This window comes from Botrytis porri (genome assembly GCF_014898465.1).
Source record: "Botrytis porri strain MUCL 3234 chromosome Unknown BPOR_016, whole genome shotgun sequence".
Taxonomy (NCBI): domain Eukaryota; kingdom Fungi; phylum Ascomycota; class Leotiomycetes; order Helotiales; family Sclerotiniaceae; genus Botrytis; species Botrytis porri.
The window spans coordinates 971,429-995,765 of record NW_024066090.1 but is presented as its reverse complement, the minus strand read 5'-3'; the positions used below and the strand labels follow the sequence as shown (position 1 = coordinate 995,765).

Sequence of the window (24,337 nt, the reverse complement as noted above, 5' to 3'; positions counted from 1 at the left end):
AAAGGAACATTTACTCCATCCCCATCGATTTCGCACTTATCAACTCTCATTGATCAAATTGTGATCCAAGCAAATTCCTCTTCGTCTTCAACGCGGAGAAGGTATTAGAGTGTACCGCGACCGGGGAGTGGATGGTCTGAAATCTTCATTCGTGAATGTATGTGACTCTGGTATTGCCAATGACCAATGACTTGATAGAGAGGGCTTCTTTAGGGATTTAGGGATTGAGGTATTTACTTTGTTCATTGTTTTGGTGTTTTGGTGTTTTGAGGGGAGAATTTGAGGAGAGAGGCAGGAAGGGAATTTGAGGGGAGAGGCAGAGAGGGATCTTGAGGAGGGGGAGAATTTGAGAGGGGAATGTCTTTAGGCTTGCTGGATTTTCTGGATTTTCTAGATTTTGGATTTTGTTTATGATTTTTTTCGGGGGAGGGGTGTTTTTGGTAGTTTTGATGGGATGGATTTGGAGTGGTATTCAGATATGATATTAGGCTAACTATTGTCTTTGTGTAAGTAGGGAGTAAGTAAGTACTAGATAGTCTTGATTCTTGTGTATAGGTATGGGTAGATAATATCTAGGTGAGTAGGTAGCTAGGTAGACAGGAGAGGGGATATCGATTTGGAGGGATTTTTTGATTTGAGAAAGAGCGTTTGTTGGAGCTTTCGGATTGGGATTGCGATGTGGAGGGAGGAAGGGAAGGGGGGAGGAAGGGATCTCTTGGGTGTTCTCTTCTGGATTTCGGACTCTGAGTTGGACTGGGTTATTGTTCTTCTCTTCTTTGTTTTTCATGTCCATGTTTACTATATGATGTGGTATTCTTTGTGATGGCCTGCTGATTGTTTTTCACATAGGAATTTCTTATGAAGACGATAGTATTCCGGAATCTGGATTCTCTCCCTCTTCATCTTTATTACATTTCAGTTACACATTTTCTGCTCGGTAGATTGATCATTCTTCTAGGAACCAGATTCTTCGCGACCTCGACGGGCTGAGTACCTGTTTATCTCCGATTATTTGTTGAGAGCTCTGACTTTACCACATCCTTCTCTTTATCATAATTTATCAAGTTTCTAATTGTTGGTTTGGAACTTTGTGTAAGGGATGGTTGTGAGGGAATCTCTTTCTTTTTAGAGTCGAGGTCGGAGGAATGCTTTTCTTCTTCTTCTTCTTCTTCTTTATACATTCTTCGCCAGCCTTTTTTCGGGATCGGATACTTCAAAATCTTGTGGGGGAGTTTGATTCTTGTGTTCGATTGTGAGGTGAGTTGAGGGGTGTTGAGTTGTGTTGTGTGAATTTGTTTGATGCTATGTTTTCGGCGCACTGGTACTGAATTTATACTTTATTGATACTTCATACCCTCTGCTGGTCTGTTTATTGCGCTTGTGGTTGAGAATTTAGGGGTAGATGGTTGTTGATTTCCCGTTGATTTCCCGACTTGTGTATTCTTTTCACACACTTTCGATCTTCTAAAGTACCTCTTGTGCCTGAGTCAAGATTGTTCTATGGAGAAGTAATTGAGCGTGATATCTTATTTCGAATTCTCAATCGAAGGCGCTGCGCGAGAGAGTTTAGAAATCAAGACTGATTGGGAGAAATAATAGGAATACAACATGCCGTCACAATATCCTTCGATTCAGAGTTTCTTTCGGAAGGAGGTCAAGGGGGATCACGGAACGCCTGATTTGGGTGTGGTGAGAGAACAGAGCGAGGGGGCTGGGAATACAAATGGGATGGGTGATGGGTTTGATAGGGATGGTGGTGGAGTTGAGGTTGGTGGGAAGGATGGGAAAGAAGGGAAGGATGAATTGGGAGATGGATTTACGGTGAGTGCATACAAGAGATTGGGTGATTTTTTTGTGTTTTGTGTTGTTTGTTTTGATCTTGACTCTCCCTTCGTATTCGAGGGCTTTTCCTTTTCCAGTTTTGATGGTTTGCATTTTATAATATGTCTTGAGGTTTGTGTTTGTGCAATTGAGGTATACTTAGTGTATACGATTGAGGGAAGATGATGAGAATAGCGAATTTGAGAGGAGATGAATAAGGGCGAAGTTGGAGTCCATGGAGAAATAGTATCGATCCGAGCTCAGTGGCTGACATATAGGATGTGATAACAGGAAGAAGAATTAAATGAGGCGATGGATCCTTTGGCTAAAAAGTGGGATCCGAGTAGAGAGTATGAGAGTATGGCTGTGGGAGAATTGGTTCCTGGTATGTATTTTTCCAATTTCTGCTTGTGTCCTTGGGTGTTTTAAGTATACGGATCATATTTTGAAGATCTGTTCATTTGAAGTCTTCCTGCAAGGTGTTCTTTCTTGCATGAAAAGTATTGGATTACTCTGCAGAACTTAAGGCCTGGCGGGCAGGGAACTAGTGGGATATTGTGCCCATTCTGCGGGGAATGATTAACTCATGAATGTTTCAGGACCAAAAGCAATTACGTTCATAGGTAGAGTGGTTAGTTTCGCGACAATCATTGGTAAAAGTGCCAAACAACCGAGAGCTAGAGGATGGCATTATGTTGGTGTTAGGGGAGAATGTGGTGTTGTTTCTGTGAGTGGTTCTTGATTTGGTTCGCTGTCATGCTTGTCACTCAACTTCATCGCCACTGCAATACATGTTCTTTCATTCAAACGTTGCCAGAAATATTGATTTAAACTGACACTAAACTTCCTGAACAGGTAAAACTTTACTTCGCAAACCAATCTTACCCCCTCAAAATAGGCCAACTTCTTTCTATCTGGACAGCCTTCATATCCGATACTTCGAAAGCCGATGGTGCATCTACAGCTGGTATTCTCGTTTGCGCAAACTTATTCCCTGGTCGCAATACTAGTGATCATTTAATGATTCATACTCATCCCGGCGCTGCAGATGTTTGTCGCATTCCTCTCGGTTACATCAAAGGCGAACCATTACCTGGGCTCATGACATTGGAAGCTTATTTGAATGGAGGACATGATGGGGTTCTGGATGTGAAATTACTTGTTTGTGTTAAAAGTATCGGAGCCAAGAAGAAGATTGTCAAGAAAGATGGAGGGGAATTTGATCTTATCGAAGTAATCCTCTTTGATCATACCGGCGAAACGAAAATGAAATGTTGGTCGGATTTAATCGAGAGTGTTAAAGAATGGATACCAGGAAAAACCATCTTACTAGTTTCAAATCCAATGCATAAGCTTGATTATGGAGGTAAGGGAACAATAAGTTGGGGCAGAAATACAATGGTAGATGTGGAACCGGAATTTGCAGATGCGAATTGGTTGAGAAAATGGGCAAATGGATTAATGAAGAAAGAGAGTATAGGAGTAGAATTTCCAAGTGAAGTTTGGGGAGAGGAAGATGTTGAGGAAGCAATTTATGGTCCTAGAACGGCACTATTTGGGTTGAGAGATGTGGAGGAGTGGGTTAGAGGAGGTGAAGGAGAGAGTTTCACGGGCTGGATTAGTGTTGTGTTGGTGGAGTTGAGCTTGGTGAGGATTTGGAGGAGGAATATGTTGTTTTGTGGGGAATGGTTTGTTTTCTATTCTTTTCTTTTCGGTCTTGTCTTTTCCATCTACCCTGAATTTGAGTAAAGGTGCACTAACAACCACCAAACACAGCTGCGGTATCCAACTCTACTCCCCCACCACCAGCCTCGCATGTCCGCACTGCTCGAAATCTCTACAACTCATCATGAATTCGAAAATCATAACGACATTAATTGACGAAACGGGAATGATTGATGGAGGGAAATTAGTCTGGAGTGAGAAGGCGTGGAAGGAATTATTGGGGAGGGGGACAGAGGAACTTTGTCAGATGGGGATTGATGAGATGAAGATGCTGGAGTGGAGGATGATGGGGATGAGAGTTAGTTTGTGTTTTGGGTGGGTGGGAGATGGTGGTGAAGAGAGAGTTGGAGGGAGATTGTGTGTTTTGGGGGTTAGGAGTTGAGGAATGGGGTTGGGATGGGCAGGGAAGGAAGGAAGGAGAATGATGATCAAGATAATGATCGTGTTGGGATGGCTATGTCGGTGGAGGTCATTTGTCAAAGGCGGTGTTAGTGCTATTGCTATCTGCTCATCTGTATGTATTCGCGGGTACTCAAAGCATGGATCAAGTGTAAAGGAAGAGGATTTGAACTAGGTTTGTATTATCTAGCTAGAGTCTGTACTCTGCTATGTATATCGAGATTATATTCAGTATTGTCAAGATTATCAAATTTTCACACTTTCATAGCTAAATAGCTAAGTAGCCATATATAGCGACTAGATAGCTTTTCAATCCAGCCCTTTCCAATTCTCAAAACAATGATATCTGGTTTGAGGTTATAGATGTAGATGGAGACGAACTTGCATTTGTAATGTTAAAGTAGTATGGAGATCATATGGAGATAGAGACGTGATGGTGTGGAATGAGAGTGCAAAGAATTGTAGAGAGGTGAGGTTTGAGGTTTGAGCATTATATTGTGATGACTCTATTGTAATGATTTCTGTGCTTGTTTCTATGCCTCTTTTTGTACCTGTTCTTTGATATCTTCTGATCTCCTCTGATTTTATAATTGAGCTTTCTATCCCCATGAGAGGGAAATGATTTGGTAGTGGGGGATTGGGAAGGGATGTAGAGAGGTGAAATATGAGAGGTGAGATATCAGATGTGTAAAGTGAAGGGTAAGGGGTGAGGAGTAAAGGGGGGTAAGAAAGGAGGAGAGAGTGGATATGAGCGAATGGAGAAGATTGAATAAAGGCATTGGGAAAGTAAAAGAGAGGTGAGTACATGGAGCTAGTCGAGAAGAGTGAATCAAGGGAGGGAAGGAAATGGCAAGATAAAGTGCATTATTGAGAGTGAAAAGTGAATGAGGAGCCAGCTATCGATATACAAATTTTGGGGCTTGGTGGAAAGTTGACAGGAAAAAATAGAGGGGAGGGTGTATAGAAACCCCCACCTCGCTCGGGAATATTTCCTATCTAAAGAAAACACAAATACGGACAAGTATGCCCACGTTAGGATACTGGTGGAGTGGAATGATATAAGACTGTTGTCACGTGTGAAAGGGGGAAATAGTATCTAGTTTTGAGGGGAATTGAGATGGTTATTTTTGAGGGGGGAGATTATGGGGTTGAGGATTGATGATAGATGGTCTTTAGTGGTGTAAATTGGGGTTTTCATTTGAGATTTTGGTTATTGTCTGGGAGGTTTTTTGTTGTTGTTTCTTGTAACAATGGTGATGATCTTGCGATCGGAGAGAGGTTTTGATGAGATTGAAAGTAATGAGATGAGGAGGTGAGGGGATGAAAAGGATTATATTACTCAGTTTGCGAATTCGTGAATTATTGGAGCGGAGAGAAGAGAGATAAAATAAACTACTATTGCTTATACTTCCAAAATGAATTCAGAGAGCTGATGGAAGCGAAGGGGAGGGAAGAAGGAAGAGAGATATACATAGTAAGGGAGGAAGGTGATATGGTGGGGAAGGCAATGAATCTGCAAGGGGTCAACGAGGCAAATAGAAGATGGAAGACTTGATGAATTGAATAGCAAAAACAAGGAGGATGCTCAGGGAGAAAAGAGGGGTATCTGGATGGCTGTGCACAGTAAATCGGTGAATACTCTCCATAATAGTTTGAGTATTCACTCTACTGTATGAAGTTATTCTAGAGAAGCGGGGTTCTAAAAGCCCATAAGTTGTTTTCCTTTTTTCTTTCTTTTCAAGGAGAGCTGAATGAGTGCTCACATTTATGCCAAGGGATTTTTTCGGTGCTTGTGAAGATGTTGGGAGTGTGAAGTGTGAAGTGTGAAGTGTGAAGTGTGAGAAAGAATGACTCGGTGTGAATAGAACTATGTATTCTGTAGGGAGATTGAGGGTTGAGATATGTTGAGCAAGAAGCTTCGATATCAAAGTCAGAGATTTCGCATGAAAATGGGGGATAGTAATAAGATTTTTTTATTTCATTGTTGTTGCCGTTATTGTCACATTTTCCTTTACGACCCTCTATATCTACTTCCATTTCATCTCTGCAACTTCACGATCTAGAGTCTTTATACACAGAAACACCTCTCATCTACCTTAATACCTCGCCAATGCGAGAAGTCACTCCTTACGCGTGAACTCCGTAGTATTAATGTTTATGATTGAAAAATTTAATGAAGAGAGAGAATATAGGGGTGCAGGGAATCGATTATATCGCTTAAAATGTGAGATTACTATAGTGGGTCTTGACGAGTGGATGAGGAGAGTGACTTAAGCGAACATGATAAACGATACACCCGGATCGGGAACAAGGATATGAGATAGTGTTGATAGAGGGGTTAAAATGCAGTGACTTAGAGATCTTAGACCTGTGGGAAAGGAGATCGGGGATGTACTTAAACTTCATCTATGTTTAGTTTAGAATTTGATCATCATAACGACGGGAAGCGAAGCTAGGAAGAGATTTTTTTTTCTACGATAGACGTTGAGATGTAGTAATGATAGCTAGAGTCAAATGCTATTGATGAGGAACTGGATTTCGTGAGAATACTGGGTGTATGAGGATATTATTGTGCTTCATGTACTATCTTTAAAATACCGAATAACTCTCTTTCGACACACTTCTTTCTGTGAAAAAATGACAATAGCCCGCCCCTATTTACTGTCAACATCCGCTTTTACTATCAATCGTGAGTATGATATTCATATCATATGATTCCTGAACTTCATCTTTCTCTTCAATTCGTGGATATGATGTCAGTATCTCGAAAGATACTACTTGTTATTTGACATGCATACCTCGCACCATCACGGTTTCCCATAGATCTATTGTTGTAAATTTGATTTCTCTGATATGGAATTGTAATCATGGAAGTATATACGTGAAAGGGTGTGGGTAGAAGCGCTAGTTAGTTATGGGAAGTGGGGAGCGGAAGAAGATTTTGTATGTGTGTGAGAGGGTCGTGAATCATTGAAGTGTCAGGGTTGAAAGAGGTTGATGAGTGAATTAATGGAGTCGTGATACGAATTAGAATAGACTGAGGTCTACAGAGCAGGTGCATGTATCTGCGTATTGATGATTGAAATCAAATATTTTTAGTGAATAAAGATTAGCTGATTTACTAGCGACCCCCATCTTTAGTCCTGAATCAACAATTGGGTAGTTTGTAAGTGTTGGTATCACCATGGGGATGGTGAAGTCAATATAATACTATAATTCACACTGTTGTTATATTACTTAAGGTTTTAAAAGCTAGGGTTATAAAACATATTACTGTAGTGTTGGAAAATGTTAGTATTAATACTAATATAATTATATAATCCCTGTTTCAATACTAACAATTTTCTAAAATTGTTAAATCATATTCTTCTAGCTAATATCTCTTTTGCCTATATAACCATCCATCCTTTTAATTTCTTTTAATCTATTTTATAACCTTAATCTTTATAATATTATTATTAATCAAATCTTTTAAAGTTTGATACAACTTGAATTTAATTATTACATTTATAGGATTAAAATCTTCATTAATTCATTTAATCTTTATAATCTTTCATTTTTTATATATCTTTTAGATTATTATTATATCAATTATTAATCTCTTTTTATTGATAATTCAGAGTTTTGTAAAATAGTTGTAAAATAATTTAAAATTGATGTATATAATTAATAGGATTTTGTAATTTGAGAAGATTTTGTTGATTATACCTTTAATTGCTGTATTAATATCAAAGCCTAAAATCATAATGTAAAGTTTTAATACTAATATGCTTTTAATAACTCTCTTACACTTAATAAATAATTATTGAATAATATTAGCTTTATTATACTTATTCATTAAAACAATAATATATTTAATTTGAGAGAACAAATCTTTATTATTAGTAAAGGATGTGTTAGTAAATATAATTAGTTTTAGAAAATCTATATCGAGTAGAACTGTCGGAACACATGACCAACAACGTGACATTACATATCACACTTTACCCTACATACGCATAAAGTACGTAAATGAGGGTAGTTGTTACGACAGACATCACATGACACATTCGCGTGTCACATAAGGGAGCCTTGGGGAGCTACGGGCTCCAGGAGCATACGGATCCCAGGGGCTTTAGATGACGAAGGTCTATATAACAAATGAGTTTCATTAGAATATAAAGCTTCATATTCAAGAACAATCATTAGTTTCATTACTATAGTTACAAGAATTGTAATAGTTACAACCTTATTGAATTCCTATTTAAAATCTAGTTTAAACCACCTTGAGAGATCTCTAGACACTTCCACGTGACCCTAGAGGCAGCTCCCGTAACACTTTGAGCACCCTTTCTGCTTCAAGTACCGATTCAATACCAACCGCCAGTATGGCAGCCAACAGTTCTTCCAGAAGCCAACAGGCCCCAGCAAGCAACTTCGACGATGTCGAAATGACTGATGCTCCCAAGGAGATCACCATCAACGAAACACTCAAGATTGCCTTACCAGACAAGTACCAAGGAAGTCAACAGGAACTCGACACCTTCCTATTACAACTCGAAATCTATTTTAGATTCAACCAAGACAAGTTCACCGAAAAGGAATCTAAGAGTATTTGGGCCGTGTCATACCTCAGAGGCGAGGCAGGCAAATGGATTCAGCCATACCTGCGCGACTATTTCGAGCATGACGACAGGGAACGCATGCAACCCACAAGAACCATCTTCGACAGTTTCGAAGGATTCAAGACAGAAATCCGTAGGATCTTCGGAAACTCCAATGAGTTAGAGGTAGCGGAAGAGAAGATCTTCAACCTCAAACAGACAGGATCGGCATTGAAGTATGCTACGGAGTTCCGAAGATATGCGGGGACAACTAAATGGGACAAGGTCGCCATCATGAGTCATTACCGTAAAGGACTCAAACCAGAAGTACGTTTGGAACTTGATAGGGAAGGGGAGGACGATGACTTGAACGGACTAATCAAAAGCTCCATCGATGACGATGACCGCCTATATAGGTACAAACAAACCCAACGATCATACAAGCCTCAGACAAATCATAGGCAAGGGCGCTACCGCAAGAATGAGGGTAGACCACGTTACAGTACACAGAGTTACGGGGACCCCATGGAACTAGACGCCACGCACCACAGGAACGGGAATGATGATCCAGAGAAAAGACGAAGGCGAGAAAACAACTTATGCTTTGAATGTGGAAAAGCAGGGCACCGGGCAGCGGATTGCCGAAGTAAGAAGACAGGAGGAAAGAAAGGCAACTTCAAACCCAAGTTCGGCAAAGGCCAACTTAACGCTACCTTTGTATCCCAGGAACATCCAGCTAAGACCGAAGAAACTGAGACCTTCACCAGTGAAGAATTCCGGAAATTATTGGACGAGTTACCGCGAAACCAAGAGGGTATGAATGCAGTAGACTTGTGGGAACAGGAGTACTACCGAACCCCATCACCATCGGTAACGGAAGAATGTATTAAGGAAGAGATACCAGCAGATCACGCGATGATGAGCTGGACTGCTTGCTATGATGAATTCTGCGGAATCCATCGATCAGATAAAGAAGCAACCGGATGGTTCCCCAAGAAAAGAAAGACAAGAAACCAACAATCCAACGAAACAGACAAAAAACAAGTTACCCAGCAATTGAATGCTACAGGACAAGCAGGACAGATATACTGCAAGGTCAAAATAAACGGACAAATACAGCAAGCCATGATAGATTCAGGGGCTACAGGAAACTTTATTGCACCAGAAGCTGCAAAGTACTTGGGAGTTCCACTCCAGAAGAAACAAAAACCCTACCAATTGCAGTTAGTTGACGGACAACTAGCAGGATCTGACGGGAACGTTTCACAGGAGACACGACCAGTACAAATGAACATAAACCAACATTCAGAGGTTATACAGCTTGATGTTGTGCCATTGGGCCAACAACAAATCATCCTAGGAATGCCATGGTTGAAGGCACACAATCCTAGGATAGATTGGTCCCAAGAGACAGTGACCTTTGATCAGTGCAAATGCGGTCAAGGAGACACGCTAGAGGCGTCCGCGAGACGTAACACGCGCCAAGGGGAGTTGAACGCGAACAACTTCGGTGACGTAGGACACCCAGTCCAGGGTCCTCCATTAAGAGCGAAGGCCAGTACACCTCCTCTACAAATGCAGAAGCCAACGACACGGCAGGAAATCGCAATCAAGGCAGAAGAGCCTATGATACCAGAACAGTACAAGAAATACGAACATGTGTTCAAGGAACCAGGGATCCATGAGGCTTTGCCAGAACACAAGCCATGGGATCATGAGATAATATTGGAGGAAGGCAAGATGCCTGTGCACACCCCAATTTATTCAATGTCAGCCGATGAGCTGAAGACGCTCAGGGAATATATCGATGACAATTTGGCCAAGGGATGGATCAGGGAATCCACGTCCCAAGTGGCAAGTCCAACTATGTGGGTACCCAAGAAGGATGGTACTAAGAGACTAGTTGTGGACTACAGAAAGCTCAACACGCTTACCAAGAAGGATCGATATCCACTTCCATTAGCTACGGAATTAAGAGATCGATTAGGCGGAGCTACCATATTCACCAAGATGGACCTGCGCAACGGGTACCATTTGATCAGAATGAAGGAAGGCGAGGAATGGAAAACCGCTTTCAAAACAAGATACGGGCTATACGAGTACCAAGTTATGCCGTTCGGGCTAACTAACGCACCAGCTACTTTCATGAGACTCATGAACAATGTGTTGTCACCATACTTAGACACTTGTTGTATATGCTACTTGGACGACATCCTAGTATATTCAAACAACGAGAGCCAACACATCAAGGATGTTAGCAGCATCCTCGAAAGCTTAGCCAAGGCAGATTTGCTATGTAAACCAAGCAAATGCGAATTCCACGTCAAGGAAACAGAATTCTTAGGGTTCACCGTATCAAGCCAAGGGCTCAAGATGAGCAAGGACAAGGTTAGGGCAGTGCTCGAATGGAGGCAGCCAACCACAATCAAAGAAGTACAGTCCTTCTTGGGATTTGTCAACTTCTACAGAAGATTCATCAAGGGTTATTCAGGGATTACTACACCCTTAACCACGTTAACCAGAAAAGATCAAGGAAGCTTCGAATGGACCGCCAAGGCGCAGGAGTCATTCGAGACGCTCAAACAAGCAGTGGCCGAGGAGCCAATACTGTTGACATTTGATCCAGAAAAGCAAATCATAGTGGAGACCGACTCCTCTGATTTCGCTATAGGGGCAGTTCTGAGCCAGCCGGGCCAGAATGAGAAATAGCAACCAATCGCATTCTACTCTCGAAAACTATCACCAGCCGAGTTGAACTATGAAATATACGACAAAGAATTACTGGCGATAGTCGACGCATTTAGAGAATGGCGAGTTTATCTGGAAGGATCAAAATACACAGTACAAGTGTACACAGATCATAAGAACTTGGTTTACTTCACCACAACGAAGCAGTTAAACAGACGACAGGTCAGATGGTCGGAAACCATGGCCAACTACAATTTTAAGATTTCATATGTCAAAGGATCAGAAAACGCTAGAGCCGACGCTCTTAGCCGAAAACCAGAATATCAAGAAAATAATTCGTACGAATCGTACGCTATATTCAAGAAAGAAGGCGAAGCACTGGTTTACAATGCACCACAGCTTGCAGCTACTCATATATTGGAAGACAACCATCTCAGGAGTCAAATCCAATCACATTACGACAAGGATGCTACAGCTATACGCATACGCAAGACAATAGAACCAGGATTCACGATAGAAAACGAGATCATATACTTCCACGGAAAAGCATACATTCCTAGTCGAATGACTAAGGAATTCGTGACGGAACAACACGGGTTGCCGGCACATGGACATCAGGGAATTGCGAGAACATTCGCAAGATTACGGGAAATCAGTTACTTCCCACGAATGAGAACGATAGTTGAAGAAGTTGTTGGAAATTGCGATACCTGCATACGGAATAAGTCCTCTAGACACGCTCCGTATGGTCAGCTCCAGACCCCAGACATGCCTTCTCAGCCATGGAAGTCCATTACATGGGACTTTGTGGTCAAACTACCACTCTCGAAAGACCCTACTACAGGAGTTGAGTACGACGCAATACTCAACGTAGTAGACAGATTGACAAAATTTGCATACATGATACCATTCAAAGAAACATGGACTGCTGAGCAACTAGCATATGTATTCTTTAGGGTTATAGTAAGCATACATGGAGTACCAGATGAGATAATCTCGGACAGAGACAAGCTCTTTACCTCGAAATTTTGGACTACCTTATTAGCACTAATGGGTGTTAAAAGAAAACTATCAACAGCCTTTCACCCACAGACAGATGGTCAGACAGAGAGGACCAATCAGACAATGGAAGCATATCTTAGATGCTACATAAATTATCGACAGGACAATTGGGTAGAGCTATTACCTATGGCACAATTCGCATATAACACATCGGAAACGGAAACCACAAAGATTACACCAGCACGCGCGAACTTTGGGTTTAATCCTAAAGCATACCAAACACCGATACCACAGGAAGTTAATGCCGAATCAGCAATAATACAAGTCGAACAATTAAAGGATTTACAAGAGCAGCTTGCTCTTGATCTAAGATTCATATCTTCCAGAACAGCAGCGTACTACAATACGAAACGTAGTATGGAACCTACGCTTAAAGAGGGGGATAAAGTTTACTTGCTACGACGAAACATTGAAACCAAAAGACCAAGCAATAAACTCGACCACAGGAAACTAGGACCATTCAAGATTGATAAAGTAATAGGAACGGTTAACTATCGATTGAAATTACCAGACACAATGAATATTCACCCAGTATTCCACATATCCTTGCTCGAACCAGCACCACCAGGAGCGCCGAATGCGCCATTAACGGAAATCGAACCAGTCAACCCGAACGCCGTATACGATGTCGAAACAATACTAGATTGTAAATACGTCAGAGGCACGATCAAATATTTGATCAAATGGTTAGATTATCCACATACCGAAAATTCATGGGAACCAAGAACAAACCTCAACTGCCCTGAGAAGTTGGAGGCGTTCCACCAGCAATACCCGGATTTGCCCAGAAAGAAGGAGAATCCATCGAGGCAAGAAGCGAAGGGTCCAAAGAAGTATCGAAAGCAAAAGGATCGTCGCCAGAGGCAACAGTAGAGTCGGAAGCCTTTTCCTTCTCAGCACGTTCGGATTCCAGCCGTTCTTGCTCCTCAGCTTCTTCTAGCTCATCCATAGTTTTCAAACCACGACGAATTAGCTCGCTACCTCGAGCCTGAAGAAACTTACGCTGTTTTCGCAAACGCGCAAGGCGAGAGGCCGTGGCCGCCATAAGAGAAGCAGCCTTCTCTTCTTCCTCATCCAACCTTTCTTGCTCACGTATCAAACTGCGAAGATCGGCTGCGGATGGACCAGAAATATCACATTTCGCACCCCTGCGAACACATTCACTACAACGAGAAGAATTTTCCTTAAGAACAACACATGTGCGAGAGTGCGTTTCGCAATAAGTACAAGATGGCATAATATCACCTTGGAGCTCGATTAATAAAGCGAGTTCGAGACGTTCTTTATATTTCTTTGATCTTATAGGTGGCATAGTAAGAAAGGAAAGATGGCACCTAAGTTAAGTGTATTAAGGGAAACCGCTGACTATATAACGCTTGGGACAAGCGCTAAGCTAAGAAGGGGATAGTGTTACGACGGCATCCAATATACCGCGTCACATGGTCAGGAAGTCACGTGATGGACCTAGAGGATCTAGGGGATCGAAGAATAAACATCTAGATCCATAGGATCCAGAGGATCCAGACAAGACAGAACTGTAGGTTCTGCAGAGCAGGAAGGTCTATATAAGAGAACAGATTTCATTACAATGTAGAGCTTCGTGCTCAAGAACAATCATTAGTTTCATTACTATAGTTACGAGAATTGCAACCAGTTACAACCTTATTGAATTCCTACTTGAAGTCTAGTCTAAACCACCTCGAGAGATCTCTAGACACTTCCACGTGACCCTAGAGGCAGCTCCCGTAACATCAAGTTTGCCTAATACTGATTAATAATTAATTAAACTTAATCACAAAACAACAAGGTTAAATCTAATAAGAAAAGATATCTTTTAAAAAGATAAACAAAATCATACTAAACTAAGTTTATATATAATTTATATAAAAGAATTAAAATACTACATTCTCCATACTATCTTTTCGAATTATATACTAAAAAGAGATTCTTAATTATAATTATAATTTCTTTAGAATAATTTGATTTATATCAATTCTATCTATATCCATCATACTTTTATATATACTATATAAAATATATTCGATACAATATAATATCAAATATTATTATTTAATATAGTTTTTCAAATCTTTAAATTACTTCCATATAAAATTGATCTTATATTTTAAAGAAAATAATTAAACCCGAGTAATCCTAATCTTATAGAATTCTAAATAAATATCAATATTACTATATAGATTATTAATTCATAATTCAAATAATATAAAGAATAATAATTATAAAATGAATTTTAAGAATAATATAAAGATTAAATTGAAATTATCTTTAAAGTTATATATCATAAAGCGCTTAAACTCTTCCGAATTCAACTTTTTATTTACAATTTCTAAGTTTGATAATTAAGAAGTAGTTTAAATTATATTAAAGTTCTTATTGAACTTATTTTAAAAGAAATATCAAACAAATATATAAAAAAGATTAAAAAAGAAGCAAAGGATTTAAAATTAAGCTACCCAAATATATACAAAATAATTAGACCAAAAAGATCAATATATATATTAATACCTATCTCAAATTTATTTAATCAAATATCTATATTATATTTACAAGATTAAAATCAACCTTATTTCAAACCTTATATAATATTAAAAAAGATATATTATATATATTATATATAGAATATATATATAATCTCCTTTTAGATCTAATAAAAGTATATATTAATAAAGATTATAAATATAATAGTAAAAAATATAATTTTTTAATTAAAAGTTTTAAATGTTTTATGAATTCTATAGGAATATTAGTATCAAATTAGATTAATACAATAACACTTTTTCAATATTATTTAAAAACAATACTTTAATATTCTATTTTGATAAGATTATTAATAGAAACCTTAATTTTGAGAATATATTAATATTAATATGAATATATTTTGAAATTAAAGAAAGATAATAGAAATACTTTATTGAATGATATAATATAACATTTTTATAAGTTATATAAAACAATCCCGAAAAAATATTTCCTTAATAATTAGAAATCTTATTTGAGAATCTTCAAAATCTATAGTATGATTTGATTGATTTATATTGATTAGAGTTAATACTTCAAGATCAAATTATAAATATTTGTTATAATATTCCTAAATATAATCCTATATTACTACGATTAGCTTTAACATATAAAGATCTTTATACCAATCTGTAAAACACTATTAGACAAATTAAGTATATAAAAATAATAAGTTCCTTTATATTAATCTTTATTATTAATAACCTATTTAATACAAAAATATACTAAACTAATCATATATATAAAGATTAAGAATTATATTGAAAATAAAGCTAATTTTAAGAAATCTGAAATAAAAGGAAGTTTTTCATTTCTTTCTCAAGATGATTCTTCTCATTCACAATTCATACAATCTCGAAACAATCCTTATATATTATTATTAAAATACTATATATATAAAAAACCAGATTGTTAATTTATAAATCACTCTATATAAAAACAAAAACCTTAATATAATTAATTCATAACGAAATATAATATAAATGAAGATCAATTCCATTAATTCCTTTTTATATATAAAAATAATCCAAATAATATAGAAATTGAATTAAATAAAGTTGTAGATAAATAAAATATTATTGAATATTAGTAAAATGATTTATTAAATAATTAATTGATAGAATATGAAATATATATTATTGAAATAAGATTTATTAATAGAGTATATATAGTTGAACTTCTTAGTAAACAATCCTTTATATATACTTTTCTATAATAAAATTAATTCGAATAATTGTATAAAAAGATAATTAATGGAAATAAGATTTTTCAATTTAAAGATTAATATTCGACTAACATTTTCCAAGGTATTATTTCTGATACTAATATATTAGGGATATTAATAATAGGAGAACTTTAAGTACAAGTATTAAAAAAGAAAAGAATATGAAATATATAAATAATATTCAATATAATATTAAATTTGAAAAAGGCTTTATATAATTATAAGATAATATTTCGGTCAAAATATTTCTTAATAATATTATCTTTTTAATTATACTAATAAACATCTCATTTCTTATATATATATAAGATATAGATTATCTATATATATTATTTAATAATCTTATGAATATTTTAAGATAAAATAATAAGATAATTCCTATTATACAAAAATGAGGACATTCTTTTATATTTTTAAATCAAAAGAAGGAATTAATCACATACAATTACTTAATAAAAATAAAACTCAAATAAATTTATTAAAGATTTGATTATTTATCTATATGAAAACTTACAATCTTCTTAAATCGAATAGAATATAATATTAATATTTATATAATCAAAAAACTCAACAAATTCTATAAGCATTATTAACTTTATATAAAATCCCCTGAATGGTTTAAGTTTATAATCAAAAATGATATTAAGTTCAATTACTTTATTATTCTTAATATCTTTTATATTAATAGAAATCTAGTTTTATATATTATTGATAAAACAATTACATATAATACTATAATATTCATACAAAATATATCTATTAAAACAATATAAAATACTATTCGAAAATGTTGGATCAATATATACCTAAAATTATTGGATTATATATTATATAATATAAATACGAATTTCATATCCAAAGAATTCAAATAAAATACAAAATCCCTTCAAATTAATATTCAAGAAATCTTTATTGAAGCCCATAATATAATTAGAGAAATTGAAAGATATTATTCCCCTATATAACGTATATATAATATATCCAAAATTAAATTGAAATATAACAATCTTGATAAAAAATTAATATTATAAATAATAGTGAAGATAGTGAATAATATTGCTAATTTAAATAGACTTATACTAATATTACTTATATATAAAACTTACCTTCAAATAATATTATATAATTCATTATCTTTATTAATTTTAAAACAAACAAGTGTATATTGTTTTATAATAAAAGAAGTATATAAAATTCATATGAAATAAGTAGTTCAAAACACATTTGCTACTCGAAATGGTTTAGTAATATATAAAACACTTAATTTACTTTTCAATTTATTAGTATAAATATAAAAAGAAAGAAAAGGTTGAATAGGACCATATAGATTATTTGTAATTATTAATTAAAACTATACAATCGATCTTCCTTATAGTTTAATAGAATTTTGTATAATAATAGTAAAATTGTTTTATAAAGAAAAAGCACTTAAAGAAAACCAATTATTATTCATTTCGGAAATATTTTTAATAATATTTTTAAATATTGAAAATTCGATATCTCAAACTTATAAATTATAAAGTTCTATATAAATAATTAAACAAATATTTATATAAACTTTTATTTAATTTTTAATTTTTAGAGTAAAAATTTCCAGAATTTCATTATTTTATATAATCAATATCAATAACAAATACAATGAGCTTTTTATAATTATATAAAATAATAGAGATTTAATAGAAGTATTTATTATGAAGAAAGAGTAAAAGGTATTAAATCCTATAATAGAACTTTATATAAAAGGGGTTATTATTATAAAAGGCTTATTATTTAAAGCTTTATAAATACAAGAAATTGATAATTTAATTGTAAAAAATATATTTGAATTTATTAAGTATAATTCCTTTATACATATTAAAAGATTATTCAATTTATATTTTATAAATAAAATAAAAGGATATATAATAGATTTTCTATACGAAAAGTTATATTTGGTTATATAAGTATATAATGATTTAAATAAAGAGTTAATTTTAATTTAAATATCTATAATATAAAGATTAAGTTAAAGAATTATTATAACTTTAGCTTTTATATTAGTAAGAATAAATATCAAATTGATAATATAAGATATCATATAAATATATATATAATTAAAAACATTATTAAATCAAATCATACTAATAAACTTTCAAAAAAATTTAAAATAAATATTTAGATAGTACGATTAACGTGGTTTATCATCATGCGGCCCATATCATCATGCGGCCCACTTTCACCTCAATTTGTATTTTTAAATCCATATTACTCAACAACAATTGATTCAATTGATTAAAACTATTAAGAATCTAATAATCTAAGATCTATTATATCGTTTTGACAAGTTCTTGAATTATGACCTGGTTTTCCACACTTACTACAGCATCTATTAGAAGATACTTCCCCATTAGGATTCCTCCCTTTTTGATGCTCGTCGCGTTGAATCTGAACATCAACCTTTTGCTGAGATAATATATCAAGAGCCTCTTGTCCAGTAAATACTCCTCCTTAACGCAATTGGGTTTTTTTCGCACGTCGACGCTTGCTTAATGCCTCATTTGCTACCCGAAGTATACAGATCTCTGCACTTAAAAGTGTATTCTCATAAACTAATCTCTCTGTGCCTTTAGCTAGAGCTAGTACAGTCTCAAATATAAGTGTAGAAGAGCTTGATTGATGACGATTGATTCGAGATTTAACTAATGTTGATTGAGAAAGAGCTTCTATAGGATTGTGAGGAGTTTGAGAGATTCAGAGGTCTAAATTGACAAAAGGAGGAGGACTAGGTGTATGTATTCGAATATCTAATTTTGAGAGTACTATTTCAGGATCAAAGGGGACTAATCCTGTTCCTCGGAATCCAGATTTCATATTCTGATTCGTGATCGATCGTTGATATGCAGCTTTGAAAGCTATAAAGAATTCAACCTTTGAGATATGATTGATATGTGCCCTTATAAACCCCTCAATTTGAGTACCATATTCTTGTTTTAACCTATTAAAACATCCGACATCAAGTGGTTGAGTTAAATGACTTGAATGCGGTGGTAGGCATACGCATATAATATCATTCTCCTTGCAATATGATTGAAAAGGTATGGATTCGTGGCTTTCGTGTTCGTCTAGCACCAACATTCGGTATTTGCCTACTCTGCAATCCTTTGTATGTTTATCGAAGTGTTTTAACCATTCCAATCCTGTCTCATTGTTCGTCCACCCATTGCTAGTAGGTTTAATAGCCCAATCTGCAGGAAGATCGGTTTCCGTATACCAATTGGAAAGATGCACCTGTCCTTGAACCACCAGGAATGGAGGTATGATTTCCCCTACACTACTACCGCATATGATCGCTGTCGCCCATTCCCTATTGCCTGGTTGTACTGCTTTACTCCTACCACTCCTCTCAGCACTAGTAACTACCATACCAGCATTTATAACTCCCATCATAAAGCCTGTTTCGTCGAAATTCCACATATCGCAATCTTGTATACCAAATTTCGCTCGCATATTCGATATAAGACGAAACCACTTTCGAATAAACTCAGGATCCTCGCACAAAGCTCTTTGAAAGTCATAAACACGACTAAAACGCGTCTTTAATTCTTTGTGACGCTTTACGAATCGATGCGCCCAGAGCTTTCCAACCGCTTTTCCACCTCTCGATTCAAGAATATGATTCGCCATATCTTCCACCCCTTTAAGTTTAGGTGGAAAACCTCTCGAATCCATATCAAGAATATATTGAATAATGATCTCTTCTTCTAATTCTGTAAGTTTATGGGTTTTATGTCGATATTCTGTACGAGGGGTAAAACCGTCTATTCTACGCCGTAGTGTTGTACGTGGTATATTATACATCGTAGCAACCTTTCTAACACTTAGTTTTTTGTCTTTATGAATAGCATCGATAGCTAGGAGTATACGGGCTTCTTCATTATTCGAATGCATCGTGGGTTGTTGATAAAACGCGTGTTGAAATAAAAGGGTGCAAATTGAGGTGAAAGTGGGCCGCATGATGATATGGGCCGCATGATGATAAACCACGTTATAATAGTTAAGAAATTATTATATAATATTGTGGAAGTAGGGATTTATTAATAAATAACATATTGAAAATATTATTAAGAAAAACTTAATATAATAATATCTTTATATAACCTTTGTTTATTTATCATTAATATAAAAGATATATAATTCGAAATTATAAAAATGTAAATAGATGATATACTTATTTTAGTAGATTAAGAATTTATGGATTTTGAGGATTTAAAACTTAAGAGTATAGATATCAAAGTAAAATCAGGTGAATACTTGATATATAATTTATCTTTAATCTTTAATAATTATATTATATAACAAAATAAGGATTATCTGATCTTTATATAAAAAGATTAGAAACAGAAATTTACAAAAATTATTAATTTTAAGTAATATTATAAATAAAAAGCTTAAGGTACATATATTATAATAATTTATTAATTAGAAGTATTATATAATCTATTTGTTATTATATAATATCAAAATTTATTAAATAATAATATTAAGATATTTAATAAAAGACTTAAATAACAAATAAGAAACCTCAATTAAAAACTTTCGTTTATCCCCTTTATATAAGATTATATAAAACTATTTATTTTTATTAATAAAGATTTAAATAGTTAAATAGGTTTTATTATCATATTAATAAATAAGGATATATTAAATAAGAATACATTCAAATTAATTAAGAATATTATACATTATAATAGTACAAAAAGTAAAAGAGTTATATATAATATACTAACTTTTAAAATATATAGTATAATAGAAGATATAGATATTGATTTTGTAATAAAATTAATTCTACAAATTATTACCTTTTATTTAAATTTATTTAATGTTCTAATCATTATTTGTATAGATTTATACTCATTATATAAATATCTTATCAAATTGAGTATAATAAAAGAAAAGAGACTTATAATTAATATAATAGTATTATGATAATTATATAAAAGAAAAGAGCTTATTAAAGTTCAATGGATTAATAAACTTAATAATATTATTAATGTAATAACGAAAGAAAATCTTAATAAAATATTGAAAAGATTTATTAATATAAATATTCTTATTATATATATTAAAAAATAGATGAAATAAAAAATATATATAAAGATCAATTAGATCTTTATATAAATATAGATTATAATTAAAAAATAAAATTAATAATATTTTGTTTTTTTGATTTTATTTTATAGTTTTCTTTTTTTTTTTGAAAAGTTTTTAATAAACAATTCAATTTCAAATTAGAAAAATATAAAGAAAATCTAAGAATTATATAATAACAAAAGGAATGTACAAATTAATCAATAATAAATAGTTTTTTAATAAAACTAGAATTAAGTAAAAGAGAGTATTTATAAATATTAGGGGTTTTTGAATTGATTAATAAAGGAAAAGTAGGATTCTGATTGAAAAAAGTGTGAGGAAAAGGTGGAGGTTAGTATTGTTTATTAGTTATATGAGGATGCGGATAATTGAATTATATATATTGAATTCTATAATCTTTTTATTTGTAATTCCTATAATTATTATTAAAATATCCCTATATATAATAACAATTTAGAAAAGATATAAAACTATAACAATGATACTCTTTATAAGAATTTTCAATAAGAATTCCATAATTCTGTATTAATAAGCCATTTATTTACAATATCCATATTATACGAATTTATATAGACATAATTCAATTACATATATACAAAACAGAATTACTTAATATTATTAAAAGAATGAGTTGAAGATTATTATGACAATATGATATAAGAACTTACCCGCCAATAAAAAGAACAGGATTTTGATTTGGATTTACTGTCATATTTACTATCTTATATCATTGAAGAGCTCTATTTATATGAAAATATTAATATATTATATATAATATAAAACTAATAGTAAATAGGGGGATAATTAATAATACAAATTGCTTATATCTCAACAAAAACTAATATATATTTCGAATAATCGATTAAATTCGAATTTTCTATAGTTTTAAAAGGATTAGTATAATATTAAATTTAGGTATATCGTTCGATATAGTTGGAAAATATATATATAATAGAATGATTTAGATTTTAATAGTTTTAATGATTTTCTAATATAATATTTGATTAATTTAAAATGAAGTTTATTATACTCGTTTGATTTATTATGAAAAACAAGGATTAGACTAAGCGATAAGATAACTATTTATTATGAGTTTCAAATATTAATCTAATTTGTATAAATTTTATTTGTACAAAAAAGAAAGTTAAATTTATATCGGAATATGTAATTAACAATATGATATTATATGTTATACTTTATCTTATATATATACAAAATATGTAAATGAAATAGTATATATATATAGATATAATAATTCCCTTTTTATACGAAGAGAATAAATAGAAATAAACAATCCTTTTACTTATACATATTGTATATACACACCTTATCAAGTCTGCCCAACAAATATTTTTATTCTTATTATTATATTAATATAGATTAATACCTAATGATCTAGGTGTAGCATTTGAGAGTTATAAGAATCTACTTTGATTATAAATAACTTATCTAATTAAATCTTTTATATTAATTATTTTGAAAATAGTTAATAGTATTTTCAATTCTTTTATAATTCTTTCAAATATACTTGATAATTAAAACTAAAATCCTTTTTCTTAAAAAGTATTTGTAATTTTAGGATTCAATTATTATTAGAATATTATAAATTATATATCGATTAATGCCTTATCAACTATTCGTTTTAAATAAATAATATATTTTACAACAAGTAATCTATATATACAAAGTTTATATTATAACTTATATAATAATTATATTCTAATAAATAGAAAATGCTCTGATTTAAAGTCCTTAAAACTTGTAATATAATTCGATTATAATTCCTTATTATAAAAGTCATTGAATTTATATTTATATAATTTATATTTGTAGAAATCTTGTATTTCTCTTTTGTTTATATCATTAATATCGAAAGAATAATCTTCTTATTTATTTATTATCAATTTATAATTATTAGGTATAATTTCTAATAAATTTAGAAATTTAATAATAAATTTAATGAACTTGATATCATCGAATTATTCCAAGGCTAAATACTCGACATTTTCGATATAATAAATAATAAATAAATAATGGGATATTAATTCTGCTGAGATATAGCAAAGTTTGAGTTCAAAAAGTATAATATTAAGTTCGAACTAAATATTATTAATTCTTATTCTTCAATATATATTACAATAAAGAATAAGATATAAATTAAAATTAATATAAAAACTACCATTATATTATCAACCACTTTTATTCATATAAAAGCAAATATTAAATCATATTGAAATAATACAAAAGTTTATACTTCTTTAAAGAAATATCAATTTTAATTCAAACTATACATTATAATTAAAATTAAAATGTCAGATTTCTAATCTGTAATATTATTAATTAATATTAATATTATCATAGAAATGATGAAGTCAATATAGTATTATAGTTTATATTATTGTTATATTACTTAAGGTTCTAAAAGCTAGAGCTACAAAACGTATTGCTATAGTGTCGGAAGACGCTAGCGTCAACGCTAGCGTAGTCACATGATCCCTGTCCCAACAGTAAGCCACCAGGCCTGTTGGATTGGACTTGAGCAGTCAATGTACGAATTCATTATCTAGAAAACGGATCAGGTGTACCTAGCAAAATTGTACTATTTCTCTTTGAATGGAATTCCAGAGGTGTTGTTGGGGGGTAATATGCTTATACCTCGTCATTTTCTAGCAGAGGGATTTGATTGTCATCTTGGTGATCATCCAATTTTTATTGTCATCCTATGGGCGATTTTGTGCCTTTTATTTTTGAGATTTTTAGTTCAAACTTTTCGACATCCCACGAGGTACACTCTTCGATGAGATAGTACTCGCCCTTTGATTGAAAAATAAACGTCCGATTCGTACAGCACATTTGGCAGTATTAGACGATTAGTCTTCTGTGAAATTAAGAGATGGAAGGTCTGTTCTACACTTTTATATACTATTCAAAGATTGATACGGGAACTTTCGGAATTTTCAATTTTGTGTGAGTGAGCGGAAGCTAAAGGTGGATGGATAGAAAAGCGGAGAAATGTGGAATTTGGGTTCCACTACTTGTCTGGACTCATCAGGAACAAGAGGAAGATACCACTCGTCCAATTATTAGATTCATCAAAATCAATCATGTGTATTTGCAGTTGACAAACCAGAGAAATGAGCAACAGGTTCATTCCTGGCTTAAACGA

General features: G+C 33.2%; 1 protein-coding gene across 1 annotated transcript; it reads left to right on the top strand.

Annotated features, from left to right (window-relative positions):
* Positions 1-1,608: 1,608 nt before the first annotated feature.
* EAF01_010492 (uncharacterized protein) lies at positions 1,609-3,928 on the top strand (the record flags this gene model as incomplete). The annotated part of the gene is made up of 5 exons (XM_038918749.1): positions 1,609-1,821; positions 2,113-2,206; positions 2,421-2,548; positions 2,677-3,509; positions 3,598-3,928. 5 exons carry the CDS (start codon positions 1,609-1,611, stop codon positions 3,926-3,928), a joined length of 1,599 nt encoding a protein of 532 aa, XP_038765974.1.
* Between the last annotated feature and the right edge of the window lie 20,409 nt (positions 3,929-24,337).